Here is a 26,439-nt window from a genome sequence, read left to right as displayed (position 1 = left end):
CCCACCCACCAGCCTGCAGCTAGTATTACTATCAGTTAAATGGCCCCACCCACCAGCCTGCATCTAGTATTACTATCAGTTAAATGGCCCCACCCACCAGCCTGCAGCTAGTATTACTATTAGATAAATGGCCCCACCCACCTCCCCAGTGCTAGTATTACCACCAATACCAAGTCATTCAGCTGAACAGTAAAGAGTCATAGCCAATTATCCATCAAATGAATTACAATTACTGCTTGTGAAAACAGTTCCATATGTTTACATATTGCTTTGATAAAACAATATTTGTCCACATAAACAGTGACAAGCAGACTGTAGCTAACATTCATTCTTCCGGCTGCCGCAGTGATGGAATGATTTACCATGGAGGGAGCCATAGGCAGAGACTTTTAATATCCCTAACAGACAGAATAGATAGAGTAGAATGGTTATGGAGAGGGAGAGTGAGAGAGATGATGATGATGACAGCCTTCCTTTTGGGCTATAATCATTTCAGAATGAGGCAGACACGATGCACTCAGAGCACCAATCAAGCTGTGTGACGTGCTTCCTGATTTTGGGCCTTGACTGAAAGCTGGTCAACACTCAGGTCGGCCCTCATGACATCGCCGATCAAATGTTCACAAAAACACAGCTTCTCTCTGCAATCGACAGATTCAAGAGGATATTCCTGAAAGGCAATAAAAGAACATCTCTGATGAAACTGTTTTAAGACTTTTATATGTTCCTGCAGTTCAGAAAGGATCAAAGGAAAGATCTGCACTGTTCCTCTCCACCTTCTCAGAGTCTCAGTTTCTCTCTTCATATGTACAAATATATAATAGTTCTTGAATAGGTGAACCTCTTTAAGTTGATTGAACACAAATCCATGATGGGGTTTGTCAAGGAGACCTGATTTCGTTTATGTAACGCCTTTGTGTAAGTGGCTGGAACTAGGCTGCAGCACAAAGCCACACATCTGAAAAGGCTGTAAAAGGACGAACAAACGCTCTCTTATGCAGACTGACCAGTGCGCCTCTGATTTCTGGGGCTGTTATTGCTGTGATTTGCACGCTGAATAACAGCCTGCCTCAGGAGAAACGCCGTCCTGTGTCACCGACAGAAGCACAAGGAGGCAGACAGCACTAAAGATGCTTTTTCTCGTGCGTACAGAACTAGAAAAATACGTACAAACTTTCAATAAAACCTCTTGTATGTTCACCTGCTCCAGATTTAATTTTCCCACATTAAAGGCGTTTTTTGTTCTGCGCAGTTCCGTGTGAGCAAAGCCACGCTCTGGTCCTGTCTTTCCGAGTTAAAGTGTCAGAATGGGACGCGAATGAAGGGAACGCAAAGGATTCTAAAAATATCTTTGCGCTGAAAGCAGGCAGCTCTCCTCAGATCCGCCGCAGTCCCGTCGCCGCTCTGTGATGACGCTGGCGTGTTTAAGATCACAGACGCCGCGGTGTGAATTATGCCCATTATCTCTTCCTTAGCTTCTCATTAGCTACACAATGCACGAGTGAAGCCCGAACAACTTCAGAGCTCCAGAGGGGAGGTGCGGGAGTGCCATCACACAGGAGAGCTGATTCTAGACGCCGCTGTTCAATCATCGTCACGTGACATATTTAGCTCTCCATCTACGTCTTGATTTAGCTCTCCATCTACCCCCTTGCTTGGGGGTTTATCGTGTCGTGTGGGTTTGTGGCAGTGACCTTTCTGAAAGGTTTACACAGAGCTTATTGTTGTGTTTGTTACAATATCATGATGATCAACTCTGGTTACATTCAAGGGGCCTAGAACCAAATGAATGATATGAAATACACATCTGCACTATTTATGACCCCACCATGTAATTTCCTACGATAACCACAAGGGGGAGGTAAATGAATTTGCACCAATGAGGGAAATAAGAAAAAAGAAACATATCTCATCTCACTCTAGTATTAAGCTATACTATGCTGTTTTATTTGATATATTGTTGCTTGATATTTGTATAGAGCGTTTGAAACGAATCAAGTAATAACAATAATAATAACAACGAAAAATAAAAAGTTTCTAATAAATGGGTATCTACTAAATCTAGTAACTACATAAACATTTGGAACCTGAAAGTTTTGTCTAACTAAGCACTGATTAAGGCTAATAAGGTGGTGTGTAAGACTACACTTAACGTAAGTCATATCACTCCCTGTTCTTATATACTACAGGGGTGAGCTTAAATATTGTTATTATTATTAAATGTTATTGTTGCGCGGGTAATTGTGCTTTACTGTACAAGGTAACACGCGATCAGTCCACACAGTTCCTCAGAAGGCAGTGTGGGGTGGTTTGGAAAGCGGACACTACACCGACACAGGCCGGGCGCGTACTTGTTGATCGCACGAGAATGGAGGAGCCCTTCCTAAACATTTTAAATCGGCGTGGCCGGGCGCGCGCCTGTCCTATTCTACACAATTGCTGTTTTTCAGCCAAATGACTCTACTTTTGGGACTTAAGAATAGAGCCCGTGTTAACGGACCTCCCACTGAAGGGTTAAATGAATTCCCGTCCACAGAGCAGTTTACGGAGGTTAGTTATTGTGGTGCAGAGCCTGTGGACGGCGCGCTACAGCGGACAAACGCCTGGCCAACTTCTACACTCAACCAATCGCCACCAAACATAAACAATGGCGGAGACAGCACTTGGATTTTGACGGCGCACGAGCCTAACACCCCTCTTCACCCCCCCCAAGCAAAGCTCCGAGATATCACCCATGGATGGGCATTTCGCGTACGGCGAAATGGAAAACCCGACCGAAAATCCCAGCAAGGCGGCGGAATTCCTTAAGGAGCTCAATAAAATCATCGAAACACAACAGGAGTTGCTGGAGAAGCAGAGGAACCGTATTGAAGAGCTTGAACAGCAAGTGTCCGATCTGTGTAATGAAAACGCGTGTTTGAAGGAGCAGCACCAACAGCACCTAGCTACCTGCAGGCTCCAGCAGGGAAACAGCCTCCCTGCGCTCGGGGCCATCAAAGAACACGTCATTCAAGAAAAGTAAGTGCCTACTTTTTCAAGAAACGACAGCGTTTGTTACATGTCCACGTCTGACCCGGAGAGTGAGCGCATATCTTACTATTGATTTGTCGTTAAATGTTGTTTTCTTGCTCGCGCGAAGCGTAGAATAAAGTGGCAGACGAGCCTGGCGCTGTGGGACAGGATAAAGTAGGGGACGCAAGAGCGCTGCGCATGGTGCACGGTGTTCGCCTTAAAAATAACAATGCAAACAATAAATACAATACATTACTACCGATACTACCAATATCGATATTCTGGTGGCGTTCAGTGTCTAGGCCGGTAAAATAACAGTTAGATCCCCATAGAATCGCCTGCTATGTCGGGTGGAGCTGCTGTTTTGAGTTTGCACTGAACTAGTACAAAAAATAATCGCGTGGCCACCCGTAACCATATGAATTATTCTTATCATTTCTGTTTTAGCATTTGATCACAACGGCCATCTGTAAATAAATGTAAATGTGCTTTATCTACATGCTGTCATATTTCACTAACAATCGAAAATCTTTGTAGATAATTTCGCGTAATGGGAACGAACTGAAGAGGAGAGATCAGAGCGTGTTTGACTCTTGATAGTCATGTAAATGAAAATTCGTTATTTTTGTTAAATTCGGTGTTATTTAGTGTAGCGGTATTATTTACCCCCTACAATCTTGATGTACCCGTCGTGATAAGCTAGTCCCGTGGATTCAGTCTTTTGCTGTTTTTGGACATTCACGCCGTTGAATCGATATTACATTTATATTGCTGTTCACGCAGTAGATTAGTGTCGAGGTGTGTGTGTTTCCAAAGCCGTCCCGAAGTCGTTGGCACTCCTCACTTTCACGCTGCACTGCGAGGCGTGATGTGGTTCAGTGTGTGTGTTGGTGACCACATCACCTTCAGTCTGTGGGTTTCTCTGCGTACGGTAAACCGTTAACTTCTCATGGGCCGTGTTTGGTCACTATTTCTCCGAATCGCCCTTTTGTGCACTCGGTCACGCTGGTTTTGTCCGTTGGTACCGGAGGGCTGAACGAAGTCGGACTGCTGTTCTCGTGCGGCTCCTGCGCGCGCCTCTATTCCGCGCGCTTTTACTACAGTATTCCTGCTGCGCGTGCTGCCAACGCACGAGGGTTTTAAACACGTCACCCCAAGGTCTTAACTGTCAGCTTTCTGTTTATTATTATATTGTGATAGTCACGATAGCGCACCTCGGCTTCCTCTTTCTACACGGTTCTTTCGCGCGCTTGCCGCACCGTGTTAAGTCTTCTAAGTGGATGTAAGAGAGGTGTTAATCCGAGATATTTATGGGATGTTGCGTAATCTGTCGGACGAGTACGCCACACTCGTCCTAGTGACACACCAGGTCCGAAGGCGCACGTGAACTTTCAGCGTCTGGTGTTGTCACAGCGCATTTCTGGACCGGATCCTCCCCCCCGTGGCGCCCTGGACGGCGCTACCGTTTCCTCCGCGCCCACTGGCCTGGGTGAACGGGGTCCTCGGCAGCCCTGCCCACCGCCAGCTCTCTCTTTGTACTGTAAATGTGGAGCTGTAGTGACCGGAGGGGTCGAGCTGACCTCCTGTCGTGCCCCTCAGCCCCTGGGTTTAGTTCTTCCTGCCGTAGCCCGCCTACAATATGAGCAGGTCTTATTACCACGTTCCCATTCAGGGCCATTTGCCATTGGGCAGACTCAGTGTCACTCAAAGGTAACGAAAGCGACTTTGAGTGACGCACCAGTGACAGTGAGCAGTGACGCGTTTTCTTCATGACGCGCCTCGTTTTCATGAACTACAGGCTCTTCCTCAACAGCTGATGTGAAGTGTGCCAGGTGTCACTGTCAGAAGCCCGGGGTTGTGACTGGTGGACTCACTGTCAGGAACTGTGTCCACAGGTCTCATTTCTCTCCTTAATATCCTTACGTTAGTCGTGTTCTGTTATCTTCTATGTGAGGGCAAAGACCAAGAAGGTTTGTAAACATATAATTTGCACAGTTTAATTCGATGTTACAAAAAACCAAAGACAAAAACAAATGCGTAAAGATAGGACTGGCACGGTTTCTGCAGCCTCTGGTGTTGCTCTGAGGAACAGCACTGAAATGTGGGTTCTAGTTGAGCCATGCTGTATGCTGGAATGAGGAACACGCTTTCATGAACACAGGAAGTGTCATCCGAAAATGTAAAACACATTGTAATTTGTTTAACGGTTTGTTTTTTTTGTTTAACGGGTTGTTTTTTTTGTGTGAAGGTGTTTAATGATTGTTGTAAAATGTGCTTCTGGTTTTTCGTGTGCGTTGGTAATTTTTGCATGTAGTATAGAGATGTGGTTTGCTGGTTCAGGAGGAAGTGGCAGTGTTTGATCTGCTGGGAACCTGTTAATATCGCAGAAGAGGACCCTGTCAGTTCTGTTTGTATGTAGGTCTGCACTTGATATTGCTGAGTTCCTTTCAGAGAAGCCCGGCTATCTGTGTGTGTGTGTGTGTGTGTGTGTGTGTGTGTCTGTGTGTGTGTGTGTAGGGGGGGGGGGGGGTGTTAGTGTGTGTGTGTGTGTGTGTGTGTGTGCGTGCGTGTGTGCGTGTGTGTGTGTGTGCTGCCCAGTACATTATTTTTAATCATTATCACAATATTGGCTTTTGCAAAATGGATAATATTCCAGCCTCCAGCAGACCATAAACTGCTTTATTGTGAGCAGTAAAACATACTGACTGGCTGGGGACATGTTGCATGTTGCTTGTGTGTTTTTGTTAATTCATGTTATCTAACAAACATGCCTTTGTTCAGAAAAATATTACAGGTTTCATCAGCTTGTCTTGGTGTAGAAATATTGGCACATTGCATATAGTAATGGCAGCGTGCAGCAGTGTAATCTCATTCTGGTTTGATTTGTCCATGTAGTGCACGGCCTGATACAACTCCTAGACCAGAGCTGGTGTTCAGCTGTGCTGTGTGCAGCTTTCTCCAGCACGGCTCCAGACACACTGGCTTTCTACCAACGTCCTTGCTGCTGTTCACTATTGGCGCATATTCCCTGGTTCAGAGTGCAATTATTATTCTAGCTAATGAGTTTGTGTTTGATGTCAGGGCAGTGCTGTGCTGTGAGCACTCCAGATCTTTAGCGAGGAGAGAGTGAGAGGACTGGGGAAAGGGGAGAGGAGAGAGAGAGGCAGGAAGGAAGGATGGAATATGAGAGAGAGAGGGAGAAAGAGAGTGCATGAAACTGAGAGCATGAGTGTGAGAGTGAGCATGAAAGAAAGACGGAGAGGGAGACAGGAAGAGATGCTGGATCCTGTCAGTCGTGTTTCACCACACTTGGCCATAGCAGCCTCTGCCCCGGTGCTGTTGAGCTTGTCCACGGTCTGCTTGAGATGAGCCTCACACACACACACACACACACACACACACACACACACACACACACACACACACACACACACACACACACACACACACAAGCCCTTGCTGAGGTTCTGCAGAGGTTCACTCCTCCACTGAGGTTCACCTGAGAGGCACCATTGCCTTTCTGTGTGTTAGAGTCAGACTCCTGCCTCGCCTTCCTTCTGCTCCTGCCTCGAGTTGTTCCTCTACCTCCAATCTCAGCTCCTGCCTCGAGTTGTTCCTCTACCTCCAATCTCAGCTCCTGCCTCGAGTTGTTCCTCTACCTCCAATCTCAGCTCCTGCCTAATGGACTCTGATAACAGGCTCACCAGCGGCGGTCTAAAATGAATAAGATATTTTACTCCTTGGCACTAAATCCATTCTCCCCAAACCTCAGCCCCTAATATTGCCATATCTAACATAGCTACCCCCGTCTTCTCTCTAATGTCAGAAGTCTTGTATCATTGTTTATCGGCCTCTCTCACCTGAGTCTCATATCAACTTCACCGCTGCTTGTTTTCATCCACACACCATCTCCAATCTCTGCCAGGTCAGTGCTGACTCTTCCTGCTCTGCTTACATACTGTCGCAATCATTCCATCATGGAATTACCCAGAATTCCCTCCATGTCCCCCCCCCCCCCCCCCAAAAAAAAGCAGCAGTTCAGAGTTCTGCTGCTTGTTGAATCTATCTTCCAATCTTCCAGTGACCACGACACCTCTGTTCTCCCGCACTCATCATGAATGCTCCTTTAAACTATAATATTCTCCTCCTCACCTTCAAGGTTCTCCATGGATTGGCCAGGTCCAACCTTAATGCCATGACCTCCCATCCCCTCACACCACCCAACCTCTCTGCTGTTCTCCTCATCACTCCATTCGTCTGTACACTCTGGAGGTTCAGTCTTTCAGACCTAGGCCTTGGTTTTTATCTTTTATTTTTGTGAACTGAGAGAACAATTCTAATGTTTTCTAGTGTGCTGTATGACACTCTGCACTCCCTCTCTCACATTATTATTAGCTCCTAGCATATTTGGTCCATAAAAACACAATGTGAGCTACAATGTGAAGAACCCGCAGTTCCCTCAGAGTAGCTCAACTGAAAGGACTGATGCTGTGTTACTGCAAGACTTTTATCAGATTAAGAAACAGCGCTCAGGAAAACCCTGTATAATCTCATCTGATGTGCCCGTGTGCAGTAATCTAGCGTTCCAGCTGCAGTGTCTCACTATTCTGCTGTGTTATTCTCTGCCTGGGGTGACACACACACACACACACACGCACACACACTCACACACACACCACTCCTGAGTGTGCCTGAAGTTCACTTGTCATTTTGCCTGCAAGTACCCACACGTACATGCACGAGTAGTGCCAAGATCAAAAGCACCAGATCTTATTAAATGAGTGTAAAGCTTGAGTGTGTTTAAAGTGCACTGCGTAGACCTCGAACAAACCAGTCTGATGCTCCCATGGGTGCATTGATGAAGAGTCGTCTTTCATGTCAGCTACGCTCAAGACGAAGATGCACATTTTGCTTAATGGGAGAGCAGACTGCCAACAGTACCACAGCGGGAGGCGTTTTCTCATTTGTGCGGCGCGGGATGATTGTGATAATTCACTTCAGGAGTGACATCACATATGCTGGATGAGGTGAGCGAGGACACTGGGTGTTGTAGTCCTCAGGTGAAGTGAGCCCACCTCGCCGGGAGCCTTTCTCAGGCACCGCAGTGCTTGTGGTTTGGTGTGATCAGCCCCGTCGACAGGGGGGGACAACCGGGTCTGTTGTCCCGGGGCCTAGGGCCAGGGGGGGCATCAAAGAGCCCAGCAATTTATTTTTTATTTAAAGTCTATAATTTTTAAATAATCTTGAAATCTTTCATTAATATAAAATTATGTACTCATAATAAGCTCAATGGCTCAAATATATATGTTTTTTACCTATCTGCATATTTTCCATTAAGTGCATACACCCCCGCCTCCCACTGGAAAATGGTTTGATCCAGCACCGACTGTAGCCGGCTGGTACTGGCCCAACAGCGGGAAATACAGTGGTGGATAGTTAAAGTAAATACAGAAATCTGGAGCGCAGAAAAGAAAGGAAAAACATTTACCTGACGAATTTTAAAGTTGCATTGTGTTCCAGGTTTGAAAAGTGCTGGAATTTAGGCTAAAGTACTTGAAAATGCTTGAAATTGTAACTACTTCGTTTCACAACAAATAGCTGTCTGACTGAACAGTTCTCGTGAAGACGTTAAGATCGGGCGTTTTGAAAATAAACAACCATTAAATAATGTGATAAAAAGCGAATTATTTCGAATCATTTCGAGTATATGTATAAATATTTAACTTAATTAAGTTTAACGTTCTGGAAAATATTGAAATGGACCTTTAAAGTGACGTACCACGTGCTTGAATTACACCTTGTAAAGGTGTATGAACCCTACAAACATGACTTTGTTCTTGGCGCTGAAGCGCGGCTCGCGCGAAGTTACAAAATTCGAGAGGTGCACGACCTCGCGAACCGACAGCGCGCGAGGCCCTCACGTACGGGCGGAGCCACTGCGATTACGTCATTTTCGCGCGAACCCTCAAGTATAAACCAGTCAGCTTTCAGAAACAGCTTTGATGTGTGGCTATATTATATACTATATGACCTAACAGAAGGATTGTCTGCTACAGAGGAAATTCAAATGACGTGCGCGCGGGGGGGGGGGGGGGGGGGGGGGGGACAGTCTTGTCCCGGGCCCCAGCAAGACTGTCAACGGGCCTGGGTGTGATCATTTAAGAAAGTTCTGCCCTGTGCATTGATCGCAGCATGCAGGCTGTGGTGTTCTTCACTTCTCATTAGGTGTAAATAAACGGTTTTTGACATCAGGTTATATGTGGTTGAAGCTGTGTTGAGAGAACTACTGGAGGTTATGATCTAGGTGAACCATGTGCTTTCCTGTGAGAGAAACACCTTTGAAGTAGGAGCACCCTTCAATGAGAAGTATTTTTCCAATTGTTGATGTTGCTGTGACGGATTTAGTCAAGGATTTTAGCCTGTGAATATGGTGGCTAACTGAAATCCAATTGTTTAATATTAGATTTGATTAGATCTTGCTGGTGCAGTCTCATTGATTGCTCATCTCATCAGCGTGAGACATGAGCCAAATCAGCATGTCCCAGAGCCTCGGACGTAGTCTTGTGAAATATTTAAAATAAGCTACTTGCTCATAGCTGTAATGTCCCATCTGCCAGTGTCCTGAATCTTGCATTAGTGTAAACAGCGCTGAAACACAAATTGATTAAAATGTAGCCTCATACAATGTTACTCAGATGAACTTCACATAGTAGAAACTTTGGAATTGCTCCATTTAATTTAAACTGAAGAGTGAGAAGTCAAAGACCTTGTTTGTCTGCTGTAAATGTTTCAGTTTGTAACTGCCATGATTAATTTATGGATGGCGTGTTAGCATATTTGTGTGTAAACAACACTTGTGTGAAACAGTCTGTGAACATTTACTTGTTGAAATGTGAGAGCTTCCCTTGGAGAAAATTTAGTGGAGTAAAAATCTGCTGTAATTTTTTTATGCTAAATGTGTTGTAAGTGCGACAGTGTGTAGAAATGGTGTGAAGTTGCGAACTGTTTGAGGGCTTTTCTTCAGTCATGACCTCCATGTGCTGTGTCACTGCCCAGCAGGGCAGCACTGTGGGAGGAAGGTCTTGTTTCATGGCTGGGTTGCCCTGTTCTCACTGGCCAGGATGTGATTTACTGGTGCAGGACGAGCCCTCCCACTGTATTCTGTTATCTTTACTACCCACAATTATCATTCCAATAATGCAGATTGTCTTCTCAGTGTTGAGAATGCGGCTGGCATCTCTCGGGGTTTGTGACTTCGAAGCGGGTGCCTGAGGACAGCTTACAGTTTTCGACTTGACAGTGTTCTGGAGTTGTGTAGTTATTTTGTTTGCCATTTTTCAGCAGGAAGCCATCGCCCTGCTAAACTGGAAAGATGTTGGAGAGGCAGCACCTGCAGTTTACTGGAGCACAAACCAGTTTACAGGAGACCAGTTTACTGGAGCACAAACCAGTTTACAGGAGACCAGTTTTCTGGAGCCCAAACCAGTTTCCTGGAGCCCAGTTTTCTGTAGTCTTTTTATCAAGACCAAGACCAGTGTAGTGGATTTTTTTGAAACACAAACCTGCAGACTTGCACTTGCTTCAGATTCCTGTGTGCCCTCGTCTCTGTAGATCCTCTCCAGATGATGTCCTACACACTGTGAGATTCGTGTGTTGTTGGAGGGAGGGAGCGTTCCATTATTGGGACCCCCAGGTGGACCGTACCAATGTCTTTGCTTTTCCGTTGCTGGTATCACACCTAACAGGATCTTATCTATTGGTTAAATGGAGGGCATTTGTCATCCAGCCAGTACTGAAGGCTTGGAGATCATGGTGGTCCTACTCACCCACCTGAGGCTGACTTTAGCGAGCACACGTCTAATGAAGAGGCAGTGTTTCTCGATTGTTCAGTCCTTTGTGTGAGAAAGAGACAAAAGGTGTGACCTGTGTGCGTGCGTGCGTGTGTGAGCTGACACATGTCTGAGATGGAGGCCTCACCTCGGCCCCTGATGGCACGTTCCTGAGAGCTCTGATCACCCTCCTAGTCCTGTCCTTTCAGCCTCAGCTTTTAAAATGGAGTGAAATCAAACATGGATTTATGTTTAAAGTTAATTACATTTTTTGTTCAGTTCTATTGCACTTTATAGTGTTTTCTTACTTGTTAATTAATTTAGATTTAACTCCATTTACTGTTTGGAGAAGGATCTATGAGTCATTGCTGCTGTTTGACCAGCTCCATCTTCATATGTCCATAAATGTGCTGGTGTCACACCCTGGTCCAGACTCCCACATACACCATGTGTGGCATAAAAGCCACTCCAGTCTGCAACCCATTACAGCTCCAGCATTACACCAGTAACAGTGCTTGCCACACCGATCCCACAGCCAACATGGGAGTGGACCCTTCTAATGGGCCCGGTAGAAGCCAACAGATGCCACGGCGGTAGATGCCGTAGTGACAGATGCCGTGGCGACACGCCTGTTGGAGTGGGAGCAGTGGGCTGGGTTGACTCTTCGTGGCCTTGGTTGGTGGAGGAGGCAGTACAGTGGATGAAACGGGGGCCGGCAGGGTGGGGAGTGTGAGCGCGGGTCTACGTTTACAGAGAAAGCAGCACTTACAATTTAAAATAGTCCTAGTTGAAGTCTTAATTCTTGCTTGAGCGGATCTGTGTCCCTCTGGGTATGGGTGACCCTGGGAGTAAAGGCGCGGCATTAACACAGCTCATCTAATGGATCGTGGTTGGGTTGCATTGCCGAGTGTAAACACCTTTTCCGGGCTCAATGACGCGTGTGCAGTCCACTTCATTCTTGTGTCTGTGGAGATATGAGCTGCGCGTCAGTGAAGGTTACGGTGTGATAACTTGGCTTTTTGTCAACTTGTCTATTTATATGCAAGTACATATAGACATGTGTGTAAGCGATTATTGCCTGCAGGTGAAATCATGGAGCATTTCCATATGGGAGTAGGAGGGGAGTATAAGTAGGACTGGAGGAGTATGGGGAGAAGAAGTGGTGTTGGAGGGGAGGAGTAGGAAGGAAGTGTAGGAGGTGAAATATATATATAGAGAGAGTAACTAAGGGTTCCTAATAGCATCAGTGAACGCTGATAGTGTCTATGTGTTGTATTGATTATGGGATTATGAATGCCTTTGGCTGTGGTTTGTATCACAGCAGGACACATGCAAATCCTTATGGCCTAAAACTTAAACTCACTGATCCATCAGTTTTAATCCCTAAACTCTGAGGTCCTCTGTGCAGTGGTGCATCTTCCTACAGTTCACAGCTCAGAAGAACATCCTTCGCTTATCTGCCTCTCACGCATTTCACTTCCTGCACTGCCCGAGTCCCACTTGTACTCTTACTCCCCTCCTACTCTTGCTCTTCTCTTACTCTTACTCTTCTCTTACTCTTACTCCCTCCTGCTCTTACTCCCTCCTACTCTTACTTTTACTTCCTCCTGCTCTTACTCTTCTCTTACTCTTACTCCCTCCTGCTCTTACTCCTCTCTTACTCTTACTCCCCTCCTACTCTTACTCTTACTCCCCTCCTACTCTTTCTTCTCTGCTACTCCTACCCTTTCCTACTCTTACTCCCTCCTACTCTTACTCCCCTCCTACCCTTTCTCCTCTGCTACTCCTACCCTTATTCCCCTCCTACTCTTACTCCCCTCCTACCCTTTCTCCTCTTCTACTCTTACTCCCCTCCTACCCTTTATCCTCTTCTACTTTTACTCCCCTCCTACTCTTAATCCCCTCCTACTCTTTCTCCTCTGCTTCTCCTACCCTTTCCTACTCTTACTCCCCTCCTACTCCTACCCCTCCTACTCTTTCTCCTCTGCTACTCCTACCCTCTCCTACTCTTACACCCCTTCTACTCCTACTCCCTCCTACTTCTACTCCCCTCCTATTCCTACTCCCCTCCCCTAATACTCTTACTCCTATCCTACTCCCACCCCTCCTACTCCTACCCTCTCCTACTCCTACCCCCTCCTACTCCTACTTACTCCCCTCCTACTCCTACCCTCTCCTGCTCCAACCCCCTCCTACTCCTACCCTCTCCTGCTCCAACCCCCTCCTACTCCTACCCTCTCCTACTCCAACCCCCTCCTACTCCTACCCTCTTCTACTCCTACCCTTTCCTACTCCTACCTCCTCCTACTCCTACCCCCTCCTACTCCTACTTACTCCCCTCCTACTCCTACCCTCTCCTGCTCCAACCCCCTCCTACTCCAACCCCCTCCTACTCCTACCCTCTCCTACTCCAACCCCCTCCTACTCCAACCCCCTCCTACTCCTACCCCCTCCTACTCCAACCCCTTCCTACTCCTACCCTCTTCTACTCCTACCCCCTCCTACTCCTACCCCCTCCTACCCCCTCCTACTCCTACCCCCTCCTACTCCTACCCTCTCCTACTCCAACCCCCTCCTACTCCTACCCTCTTCTACTCCTACCCCCTCCTACTCCTACCCTCTCCTACTCCAACCCCCTCCTACTCCTACCCTCTATTACTCCTACCCCCTCCTACTCCTACCCTCTCCTACTCCAACCCCCTCCTACTCCCACTTACTCCCCTCCTACTCCCACTTACTCCCCTCCTACTCCTACCCCCTCCTACTCCTACCCTCTCCTACTCCTACCCTCTCCTACTCCAACCCCCTCCTACTCCTACCCTCTTCTACTCCTACCCCCTCCTACTCCTACCCTCTCCTACTCCAACCCCCTCCTACTCCTACCCTCTCCTACTCCTACCCTCTCCTACTCCAACCCCCTCCTACTCCTACCCTCTTCTACTCCTACCCCCTCCTACTCCTACCCTCTCCTACTCCAACCCCCTCCTACTCCTACCCCCTCCTACTCCTACCCTCTCCTACTCCAACCCCCCTCCTACTCCCACTTACTCCCCTCCTACTCCAACCCCCTCCTACTCCTACCCTCTCCTACTCCAACCCCCTCCTACTCCTACCCTCTCCTACTCCCACTTACTCCCCACCTACTCCTACCCCCTCCTACTCCTACCCTCTCCTTTTCCTACCTCCTCCTACTCCAACCCCCTCCTACTCTTACCCCCTCCTACTCCCACTTACTCCCCTCCTACTCCTACCATCTCCTACTCCAACCCCCTCCTACTCCTTCCCTCTTCTACTCCTACCCTCTCCTACTCCTACCCCCTCCTACTCCTACTTACTCCCCTCCTACTCCTATCCTCTCCTGCTCCAACCCCCTCCTACTCCTACCCTCTCCTACTCCAACCCCCTCCTACTCCTACCCTCTTCTACTCCTACCCTCTCCTACTCCTACCTCCTCCTACTCCTACCCCCTCCTACTCCTACTTACTCCCCTCCTACTCCTACCCTCTCCTGCTCCAACCCCCTCCTGCTCCTACCCTCTCCTACTCCAACCCCCTCCTACTCCTACCCTCTTCTACTCCTACCCCCTCCTACTCCAACCCCCTCCTACTCCTACCCCCTCCTACTCCTACCCCCTCCTACCCCCTCCTACTCCTACCCTCTCCTAATCCAACCCCCTCCTACTCCTACCCTCTTCTACTCCTACCCCCTCCTACTCCTACCCTCTCCTACTCCTACCCTCTCCTACTCCTACCCTCTTTTACTCCTACCCCCTCCTACTCCTACCCTCTCCTACTCCAACCCCCTCCTACTCCCACTTACTCCCCTCCTACTCCTACCCTCTCCTACTTCAACCCCCTCCTACTCCTACCCTCTCCTACTCCAACCCCCTCCTACTCCTACCCTCTTCTAATCCTACCCCCTCCTACTCCTACCCTCTCCTACTCCAACCCCCTCCTACTCCTACCCTCTTTTACTCCTACCCCCTCCTACTCCAACCCCTCCTACTCCTACCCCCTCCTACTTCTACCCTCTTCTACTCCTACCCTCTCCTACTCCTACCCTCTCCTACTCCAACCCCCTCCTACTCCTACCCCCTCCTACTCCTACCCTCTCCTACTCCTACCCCCTCCTACTTCCCTCCTACTCCTCTCCTATTCTTCCTCTCCACTCCAACTCCACTCCTACTCTAAGATGGAAGTGTTCCATGATTTCACCTGCAGGCATTAATCACTGGCATGTGAAGGGTGTGGTGCTGTTTCTAATGTCCGTGAGCGGACAGGGCGTGGCCACTGTGGCAGGGAGGTCACGGATGCTCCAGACTCATCTGCCAAGATGTGAATTTCATACTCCAAATTCTACAATGATTTAAAAACATTAAAAAGATCTATATCATTTTTCCAGTGTGCACTGGTGAACTGTAGCGCAGGTGAACACTGGTTATAGTGTTCACACTGACTGATTCATCAGATATGACAGGCGAAGCATTTAGTAAATACCAGCAATCCATATTTAAGCGTAGATATGACAAAAGTTGTTGCCATAGCAATCATCATGGCATATACACTGTAAGCGTGCAACATCGTGCCTCAGTGTCACGCTCGTGTTTGAGTAAACACATCAACACACCATCATAATGACTTTGAGTCTAATATGATGGGGCAAGTATGCTAAATAGAACTTTATTATAGGATTAGGGGAGTTTGTTGGTGCTCTGGTAGATGCTGCTATTGTCAGCTTTGCACAGCTCACATTTGTGACCCCCTGCTTGTTGGTGGAGAGTTTGCTGGAAGTTTTTCAGCTCCTGCGCTGCAACAGACGGTTTTTGCACAGTCAGAGAGTAGCTGTGTAACAAGCCAAAGCCCCCAAAGCTGTGACCCTCGACCTCTGAGTGACGTGTTGATTTGAGGGTAGCTCCGCCTCCGGGGTTGGGTGGGGTAAGAACCCTGCATTTCCATCCTGGTCTGCTCCTTCCGTTTGTCCCCTTTACTGTGGAAACTGGCTGACAGGAGGCTGTGTGTTGTAAGGGCGGATTAAATCCAACACTCGTGAGTATTCGCTAAATCACAGCCTGTGGGTGGAGAGATTAGTCCCTTGTCACAGAGCGCTCTCTCTCGTGCTCACACACACACACCCACACACACACACACACACACACACTGTGTGTTCCACTTTCTCGCTCAGTCTCAGGTGCCTTGCACAGTTCAGGGACCACGCAAACACACATTTAAGCTTTTCTTCTCAGAAAAGTGTACTGGAACTACACTCTCTGCCTCCCCGTCTCTCTCTCTCTCTCTCTCTCTCTCTCTCTCTCTCTCTCTCTCTCTCTCTCTCTTTCATGGGGAGAGGAAAGGAGAGGAAGAACCAACACCGCCCCTCATGTTTCCGGAGTTTTGCTCCAGAAAAATGATGACGAAGGATTTGAGGATTTGAGTAGTCTCAAGTATTTGAGCCTCATAGAAAGTCTGGCCAAAATATTGGTTATGACATCATAGCCTCAGTGCTGCAAATAGAGTGCATAAATAGAGCGATTTTCATTGTAACTCCACATGTAATACAAACATGTTTTGCATCGACAATCTAAAGGGTATTTGAGTAAACATTTGTCACTGAGTTTTCCCCCAAAAAGCCTTGACTTGTGTCACCATTGAGTCACCATTAAGACTGTAAGCAGTAATTTACGACATTTCCGTATGCACACACAAACGTTGCCCTTTTAAATATCTGACCCGTCCCTCTTAATAGTCTGTGTTTGGCATTCTCAGCAGCTCCATTGTGGCTCCTTTGCTGCTGATGTGGGAAGTCCTAAAACAGTGTTGACAGTAATGGAGAGAGAGACACAGTGCTGCTTTAATTGGGCTAAAAAGGAAACTTGATACTCTAGATCTGTCTCCGGACTGTTTTTGGCTTGCTTACATACTTGGCAAGTTTTTTTTTTCTAGAGTTAAATCTTTATTAAAAACGCTTCATTAAAAATAAAGGGGAAAAAAGTAGTTTTGGATAATTAGAGCTCATAGTGTGTTCTACTGGTAGAGCCTGGGGGTGGGGCCCAGAGGCAGGGCAAAGAGGCAGAGCAGAGAGGCAAAGCCCAGGGGTGGGGCCTAGGGGCGGGGCCCAGGGGCGGGGCATTCACGGGTCACTGCTTTTGTCCTGGGTAGACGACTGCTGCGGAAACTGCTGGTGTTTGTTCAGGGACTCAAAAGACTCATGTGGCTTTCAGCCGTGCTTCAATCGATAGCCCCATCACCGAAAATACTTAAATGGAGCACTTAGCCAGATGCTGAAAGAGTAAATGATCTTCAGATCGTCTGCATAGTGATCTCTTTCAGGAGGAGGCGGTATCGCCTGAGTGAGCTGCATCAGCCTGAGGAATCCACTTGGCGGCCAAACATCTGCGCTACGCCCTGCGCTTAGCGACGCTGTCTGCTGACTGTTGCCTGTCCGTCTCCTTGGCCACGCCCCCCAACACAGCTGCTTTGGGCCAGCTAAAGATCATTCAAGAGGACTCGGCGGACTTTTGGAGGAAGACAACATCCTTGAGAAATATGGCAGAAGGGCCGTCTGGAAGGCACTTGGCGAGAGCATTAAAGCTGCAGACTCCTTCCTTCCCACAGAGCATCACAGAATGGAGCCTTGTATGTCTTTCGTTTCTTTCATTCTGTAGCTCGTTAGGAGAGGACATCGTTAACACATGATCCACTAGGATACTTGACTGCCCTGGATTTAGTTTGCCCCGGAGGCCTGTTAGGAGAACTGTGGGCCCTCAAGGTGCTGGTTTGATTGACACTTTATTGGTTTTCCACCAGGGACATCGGGGACCTCATGGCTGCCATCAACCTCCAATCCCCCAGCCAAAGTCTACCTTCGATATCGATGAGAAATCAAAGAGGTTGTTTGGATCATTTACATGAACTATTAGGCCCTGAACATTATGCTCTGCATAGCTTTATTTTTGTTTCTTTTGTTCTAGTTACTGTTGCTCCTGATGTGTTAGCATGACTCGCCGCACCAGCTCTCGACCCCTGTGAGGCATCGCCGCGCGGGAGCCCAGCTGTGGGGCGGGACATGCTGTATGCTGAAAGGTCGTAGGTCACAGAGATGAAGAGTTTTAATTGGACTTGGTGCGGGCTTACCCCACCGGCCGGGGTTTAAGCATGACTGCACTCGCTGAGCTCTGGCTAATTACTCTCTGATTAATGAGGATCGTTTGAGTTTGTGTAGTAGGTTACGCAGACATGGTGGGACACAGTGGCCTACAGGGAGACGTGTACATCGATGTTATGCAGTAACCCTTCACATTGCTATCTGAGCTGGACATGTGCTCTGAGTGTGATATAACCACATCTAGTTTCATGTAATCTGGAACAAAGCCAGATCTTATAACCTTGCACTTATAACCTTCACTCTGACATTTTGTTCCAAATGAAATTATGAATGTTGTAAAGTTTGGCTGGACTGATATTGAAATGACCAAAAGGCATGTGGGTTCCTTAGAGGGTGCTTTGATAAGGCTGGTCATGGCGTCTGAAATCCTGCACTGCCGGTTTGATATGCTAAGATATGGGGAGAGTCTGGCCTGACCATGTTTAGTGTGGACAGTAGAGCCCTGAAATTCAATCCCTGGACTCAAAGCTTTCAAAAACAGTTGTGATGAGCACGTCCTGAAACAGCAGATAAAGTCCAAACAAGTTTTTTGTGTCTGTACAGCTGAGATAGACACTCGATTGAGCGACTTGAGTCAAAGTCACACTTAAGTCAGCTAGAAAAAGACTTCAGACTTGACGTGAAACTCGTCCCTAATGACTCTCGAATCAACTCGGACTCGTCCAAAATAACTCATTAACAATAAGAGTCAGTCCGTTATCCAGAAGCTGCGTATGAAAGTTATATTAAATAATATTTTCTTTGTGTGTTAATCTTGCCATTATTCCTTTTGATTTGGTGATTTGTGACACAGCCCCTTTACTCGTGACGTATCACAACTTCTGCCTATGATGAGTGGGAAATCTGAGAGAAGGGACAAATGTAAACAATCGTGGGTGCCATGGCTTCGGCTGGAGTACTATACGTGGCTATAGGGAGTTTAAAATGCTTAGACATAACCGAAGGAACAACGTGTAAAAATGTGGGGAAACACTGGAATGACCACATCATAATGCACCTGAAAATACAGGACATGTTTGTTTAATTTACGCTAGCCACTGAGATGTCAATACTAATATAAATATAAAATACTAATATAAAATAGTCATATTCCATCTCTTGTCCCTAAGCTTATCCTGATATTGACTTGAGACTTGACTTGGGCTCTAGCGTAAGGACTCGTGACTTGACTCTTTTATGTTGTTACTTTTGAGCAGCTCCACCCTCACGTCCGGCAGACACGCACTCTGCATATGTGACTACGCCAGAGGATTCGCTGTCAATTTCCAGTAGATTCCCAGTCGCAGTGTAAGCCGTCTTATCATTGAGACTGGCCGTGGGTTTCTGAGCACGGCGTTTCCTGTAAAGTCAAGCATGTGACCTCCTTACGTATTACATGGCATCCTGTTGGTTATTGCAGAATTAAAGCCCCGGTCGGGAGCCACTGGTCTACCCAGAGTGCGTGCTAAAAGACGAGGCAGAGCAGAGACCCGGGCCATTCATACCCCATCTTCCTGACCCTGCTAACAGGACATCCACTTCCTGAAGTTCTCACATCCTGCGGAGGTGCTGCAGCGTGTCTGTTTGTCGCGGTCGTCCGTGAAGCAGCTCCGCTCCTCGGGGCGTGGCTCGCCAGCACAGTGGCCTGCTGGGTAGTGTTTAAGACTGCTAAACACCTAAACACCCTCTAATATGATTTCTACCTACATATGGTGTTAATAATGAGCTCCAATCTGTACCTCATCCTCCCCACCACAAAATGTGGTGAAAAGTATACAAATTGTAAGAAAAATATTTTTGTGTTTTTCAATTGTTCCTGTTTTTCACCAGAAGGTATATTTCTTGCATACAAGGGTGAAAAGCTTCTTCACTAAGAATGGTTGCTGTGTGTTGTTTCAGGTGGTGAACGCGGTGAGGTGAGATGAAACAAATAGAGATGATGTTTCTGAAAGCTGTTCGTTGTTTAGATACTAGCATTTGAAAGTAATGCATCCATTGTGCAGTATTACCACTGAAATGTCTTTTTGGCCTAAAGTATGTGCAGTGTTGCACTGAAGCAAGCCAGCTCCATGCCGTATTACCTGCACGGCCCCGTAGGAGACGAGACTCCCTCTGCACCAGGCCGGACCTTTTGAACTAATGAAGGCTGGAACACGTCTGCCCATGACAGCACTGAGCTGCCAGTTGTCCAATTACTTCTGATCCCCTGCGATGAGAAGCTCCAGTAGATAAAGGACCGAGACTACATGGCCCAGCGAACGCAGATGGAAATATTGGATTAAAGGCAGCATTCTGCAGTTTAATCAGTGTGCTCATTATTTTATTTCACATCCAAAGTTCAGGAGGGCTGAAGCCATAGCAGCACTGCTGCATGATGACTTCTGAGTGGGTCAAAGGTCAAACTGCTGAAATACTACAGTGTAATACACTGAAATACTACAATGTAATACACTGAAATACCACAGTGGAACACACTGAAATACTACAGTGGTACAAGGTGTTCATGTGTGAGTTTTCCTTTTGTGTCAGCTTCAGACCCCGTCATGTTGCTTCAGAGTTCTGTGTGTGCACATGTGCATGTTTGTGAACTTATGTGTGTGTGTGTGAATGTTTGGACTTAACTATATTGAATGAAAAAGGAAAAATACTAAAAAGTTTGTTTAGAGGGGGTTATAATACATGTGGTTTGGTAGTATTGAACAGGCTTTGGTGGTATTGAACAGGGTTTGGTGGTATTGAACAGGGTTTGGTGATGTGGAATATATGGTTTGATTTATTTATGCTTGGATCTTGTACATACTGTGAAGTGTTGGGCCATGTGTGTGTGTGTGTACGTGTGTGTGTGTATGTACGTGCAGTCATGCACTCAAGCATGAATATGAGCATTTTAATCCCCTGGGCTCAGCAGAGCCGTCTTCTGCTACCACAGTACCCGCTGCGCTGAGGTCTCGCACGCTGAGCTCCGCCCACCTTTAGGTACCTGCTGCCCTATTGGCTGTTGGGCACTTGTAACGCCCCCCCCCCTCACTCTCGCCCAAGCTACACAGCTGATGCTGCAGTAATAAATGCACTCGTTGATTATGTCTAATGATATTGCTGTTAAAGTTAAAGGCTCGTCTGGGATCAGTATTTCAGCACCTGATTTATGGGAGAAAGAGAAAAACTGACCTCGGCTAAACGGGTCAGTTTCTGCTCATGTGAAATAAGGGTGTGGGTAACGTATTTATAGAGGAGAGTAAATTTAATTGTTTTTTTATTTCTTTGTACAGAGAGTAGCACACAGAGTCCAATTTACAATAAAACAAAACAAATACAGTATAAAGTAAATAGAAAATGTCAAATAATTAAAAAGTGAATTTAAGACCTCATAGGTTACACTGATTGAAAGGTACAATAATCGCTTTTAACATCCAGCTGAAAGTGAAGACTAAACAAAATACCTACTTGTGAAACTCTCTTTAAATGCTACATTTACTAGCCAGCCCTTTGATCTAAACACTGTTCATTTTTAATGTACGTAGGAGGTGCATTGATAAACCTACTGCTCCAGTATGTGATGTTGGAGAGAGACTCCCTCTCACCTTGGCAACCTGCCATGGGAACAGATCCAGCACTGGTGCTGATGAGAGCCCTGTCCAGTGATGCAGGGGATGTTTGGAAGTGCTTTACCTTCTACTTATTGGTACCTTGCTTGTATTGGTAATTTTGAAATCCTTGAAGATCACCAAGACTTCAAGCCTTGAAGGTCTGGTACAGTGTTTCCGCCCTCAACACCGTGTGGTCTGCAGCCGGTGCTGTTGGTATGGTCTTAGTTCACAGAGTGTAAATGCACCTGACTGTAGAAAACAGCAAGTGTGCATGAGCTGGTGGTTTTTACTGTGTACTTGTCTGTTCTGGCTCTCTCCCTCTCACTCTCTCTCTGTCTCTCTCTCCTTGTCTCTCTTTTCGCTCTCATTGTCTCTCTCTCTCTCTCTCTCTCTATGTACTAGCTGTGTGTAGGCTGAGCATGCCTGCTGCCTGTGATTGATAATATCCCTCATTTCTAGCACCATTTCATCATCTTCCCGGGGAAAAGCCTCACGCAGGGACAGTCTGTGTGCTTGGAGTACCTTCTAATGACTCCATATAGTTTCACACTCACACACACACACACACACACACACACACACACACACACACTGTGATGGTAAGGAGAAGCAGTAGTTCACCACAAGGCGTGCCAACGTTGAGGAAGTGCAGCAGTATGGGTTGCCTCCAGAGTGTTTCCCTGTGGTTGTGTTTATGGGTCATTTGAGGACATATCTACAAACACACACGGTCCAGTGCACCATGGTCCAGTGCAACATAGTCCAACTCCATACATTCAGACCTTTAGTCATGGTCTCTGTAGCAGACATCTCACAAGCATAAAGACATCTCGAGAATCACAAAAACCGGTTTCATCTGCCGCCTGTGTATTTTTTCACTGTCTCTTCTATCTGCCCAATACCTGTAACCCCTGACCTGGTCGACACCCAGACCAACTCGCCATGTTCACAGGAAAGCTTGTTCTCCAGTATAAACTACATTTGACTACAAGTCAAACATTAATCATATAGTAGGCAAAAACAAAGCCTGTGCTCACCAGTGTTTTCATAACGTGAGCACACATGATCATTCATCTAATACTCAGTCCATATTATCACATTTAATTATCCAGCGACACCTGAAAATTCATCTGTCGGATTTGTCATGAGCAGTTAACTGGGGTTACTGTTTCCAGTTAATGTGTTAGCACATTCTAACACACAAGCACACATACATACACACCATGCCAAAGGCAGGACTCTTTGTTTTTGGACATGTTTTTGTCCTGCCTCACAGATTCTCCAGTTCTGTTTGGTGAGGTGACTACCCCGGTTTGTTGTGGTGTGAACGCTGAAGCCCCATCACTAGCGCCCGGCTCGCCAGCTTTCTCCCGCACGCGGGGTCGTGTGAGTCGGAGCGCAGGAGGGGGAGGAGCTGGGCACTTTCTCTGCTCCTGCCATCCTCACCTGCTCTGATCACCCCCATGTGAGCCAGTCACACACACAGGAAACTGCACAGGATGTGAGGTCACTACTGCTGTGTGCCGGTGGAAAGCAGCTGAATGGCCGGAACAGCGAGGCACCACAGATAAGAGGACTGGAGACATGGGGATTCACTATCTGTGTGTTTCTGTACTGTTCTCTCACTCTCACTCACCCACTCTCTCCCTCCTTCACTCTGTCTCTCTCTATTTGTCTATCACTCTCTCACTCTCTGCCTTTCTCTCTCTCTCACTCTCACACTCTCTCTCCCTCACTCTATTTCGCTCTCACTCTACCTCTCACTCTCTCACCCTCTCACCCTCTTCCACTCTCTCTCTATTTCTCTATTACTCACTCTCTGCCTTTCCCTCTCTTTCACATTCCCTCTCTCTCTCTCACAGGCACCTGTATTCAGTAAATATGTGAAGGGTCTTCCATGGGAATCTTTTACAAAGGGAACCGACATTTCCTCCACTCTTTTCCACTTCTGCTTGCTTTCATGTCATTGTGAAGGGATTTAGATGAAGAGTTCGTACTGAGCTGAAGGCTCTATATCTAATCTTCCTTGTTTAAAATGCCACTTGGTGCTGTGGTCAAACTACTGCATTCTGTGGTCGACACCATACGTGTAATTGATCTACTCAATGCATGGAACTGCGTGTCTTTTAATATCATGGTCTAGAAATCATATTATTCCATCATCGGAAATCTGTCACCTTGCTTCTAGCTGCCTGCATTAGCACGGATAGAATAATAATGTTCTAGCTGTATGCGATGCAGTATGTTTAAAACATTACCATGCCTTCTGCTGCAGTGTTTTAGTAGATGAAGATAAATACCCCCCCCCCCCCCCCTGTTCCTCACTTATAAGGAAGAAAGAAATCCATCTGATTTACCACATCACTTAGCATCTCCCCCCACGGCCGATAGCCGCGTTTCGACAGCACGCTAAACGCAGCAGTATTTCCGACGCGCGGCTGAACCGTGGCGTGTAAACGGCGGCGTCAGACAGCCAGGCACCCTCGCTTATCTCCTGCATCATCCACTCCTCCAGCGCATCTTCTGCCTTTCACATGGTGCAACCTTCATCATATCCTTCAAATGGGCTTCCTGGCGAAGGTCCTCACACCGTTTAGCATTTTCCTTTGCGCTGGGACTCGTCTGGAGTGGATATGCTTCCAACCCCTGGAATAAGAGAGGACGGTGAATCTTTTGGGCCTTTCACAAGACCCAAGGCTGCTGTGATTAGCCAGTACTCAGCGAGGTGACACCGTAGCAGAATATGGTGGTGGTGGTGGGGGGGACTCAGAACCGCTTGGCAAGGAGAAACTTGTCTTGGCTGGAAGGTGGTGTCGATGGGCGGAGGTTGAACTCTCCCTCCACTCACAGCCCTGGTCAGGCAAGATCGACATCTTCCCTTCAGTGCAGACGCTTGTGTGTGCGGACGCTTGTGTGTGCGTGGCGTGTGTGTATTGTCAGTGGCGCAAAAAGGTGGTATGCAGCGTATGCGACGCATAGGGGCGCTGCACTAGAGGGGGCGCCAAATCGATGCCAGAAAATTATTTGCCGAGTTGGTGGGGGTGGGTGGTGGAGTGCGGGGGGCGCCGATAGTATGTTTGCATACTCCTCAGAAAGTATGTAGTTGCAACCCTGTGTATTGTGCTGTTCAGTGTTGATTACTAAGAAGACACTGAGACTAGTGAGTGTTTAAGACTCTTAAGAATACTGAATGCAGGAGAACTAGAAGCACTCAAACACTGAAATTCGTCTCCTCACATGACTCGTCTCCTTGCAGTATAAAAGAAGACAACCATACTGTCTTCTCATCGTGAAACGTTTACAGTTCAGTTCTACATAGAGACTGCAGTTTTATTTTTACAGTTTGTGTTTTTTTTCAGTTCATTAAAATAACAGTCAAACCCTGAAAAGAATAAATAAAAAGGGAAAGATGTGTGTTCTGTTGTTTGTTTTGCCAATGAGAAGGGAAATGTAGTCTTTGAGCCTCTGTATCATGACACGTGGCCCGTGACAGGATCAAACCAGCACAGTGGCCCACACCATCAACTGGCCTTTTGTTTTCTGAAGACCCGCTGAAGGTTTCACCACCATTTTTCCGAGCCTTACGTTTCTCTGAACGTCTTGTTCTGGATTGAGTGTGATCGTGTCTCCTATTGCTCAGGTGGTGATGTGGTGTCTTGGCTGAAATTGCAGATCACCTATCACCACCTTCATCGTTTTTGCGTTTCACGCACTTGGAATGAGAAAACAGAAAAAGCATTGTGCTGTTTTCTAAAACGGTTTGGAGCAAAAACTTAAGCAAGTTGAACGGGCGCCGTGGTTACATGTGGCTTGCTTCGGCCCTTAACTGTTCTCATCCTCAGCTCCGAGACACACCCCGTCTGCCGTGTCACAGGCTCCCTGTAGGAGGCGCACGTGAGCAGGGGATGAGCCCGCGTGACTAAAGTCATGTAAAGTGATTACCACCCACTGGACAGCCTTAGATGAGTCAGTGCATGACGGCTTACAGCCAAACATGCACTCAGGGGCTTATCTGTATTAAACGTGTGGACAGGTCTGATCTGAAAACATGACCAACAACTAACAACAAATAACAAACATCTGTGTATTTATTGTGCACATAATGTAAGGAGTTAACCATGGTTTTTCGTGTACCAAATTTGAGAATCAGACTCGTTCGTTTACATTTGCACTACCACCAGATTTGTAAAGGTGTCGCACGCTTTGTGATTCCCTCTGGAAGCTGAAGACTTGTCATTACTGGTGTTAGATGCTGTTTAGGCACATTTCAGTTTGAAGTTTTATGTGTTTCTTTCACTGGATCGATAAATGAACTCTTATGTTGACATTCTCTTTCCATTTTTGACCTAAATTGTCCTTCAAACTTCATAGGAGAGCAAATTAAAATTGGGAGAATGAGTCCCCCTGGTCATTTATTGATCAGTCAGTGGAATATTAGTATATAAATGTTTATAGAAGCCTGTTCCATATTAAGTTAAAATGCAGTAAGTGATTTTATGCAGCCAAAGCTACTCACAATGACTCTTATGAGCCACAGCAGAAATGTACAGTAAATTCTTGCTGTCTGTGTGAAACAAGAGGAGTGGATGCCACAGAAATTTGCCTGAGCCATCTTGAATTTGTTACCCTAATGATATTTACCCCAGTTCAGCTTCACCTCTGACTGCAGATAATGGCCTGGATTCCATGCTGGGACGGATCAGCATGGCCTGTTGAAGGAAGGCAAAATAACGAATGTCCCGAGAAGCTACGGCATGACCTCCTCCCCGCGCGGCCGCTCGAAATGCTTTAAAACACGCTTTCATGGGAACCCTGACGGTCCTGTCGTCTTCCTGCTCTGCCCCAGGTTTCAGCTCTCTGCCTGTAACCCC

The 26,439-nt window shown here is 46.9% G+C and overlaps 1 protein-coding gene and 1 long non-coding RNA gene across 2 annotated transcripts in view; both read left to right on the top strand.

Annotated features, from left to right (window-relative positions):
• Positions 1 to 2,396: 2,396 nt before the first annotated feature.
• iqsec1b (IQ motif and Sec7 domain ArfGEF 1b) overlaps positions 2,397 to 26,439 on the top strand; it is a 144,931-nt gene continuing 120,888 nt past the window's right edge. Inside the window, 1 exon segment of the mRNA XM_077007651.1 lies at positions 2,397 to 3,018. Coding sequence (XP_076863766.1) covers positions 2,735 to 3,018 — 284 coding nt within the window. The 5' untranslated portion in view covers positions 2,397 to 2,734.
• LOC143515422 (uncharacterized) lies at positions 4,626 to 24,608 on the top strand. The gene is made up of 4 exons (XR_013131108.1): positions 4,626 to 4,982; positions 17,168 to 17,473; positions 17,645 to 19,289; positions 19,402 to 24,608. It is a non-coding gene; the product is annotated as an uncharacterized LOC143515422 (long non-coding RNA).

This window comes from Brachyhypopomus gauderio, chromosome 1, assembly GCF_052324685.1.
Source record: "Brachyhypopomus gauderio isolate BG-103 chromosome 1, BGAUD_0.2, whole genome shotgun sequence".
In the NCBI taxonomy this organism is placed as follows: Eukaryota; Metazoa; Chordata; class Actinopteri; order Gymnotiformes; family Hypopomidae; genus Brachyhypopomus; species Brachyhypopomus gauderio.
The sequence above is the reverse complement of the archived record's forward strand: the minus strand, read 5'-3'. Positions and strand labels throughout refer to the sequence as shown.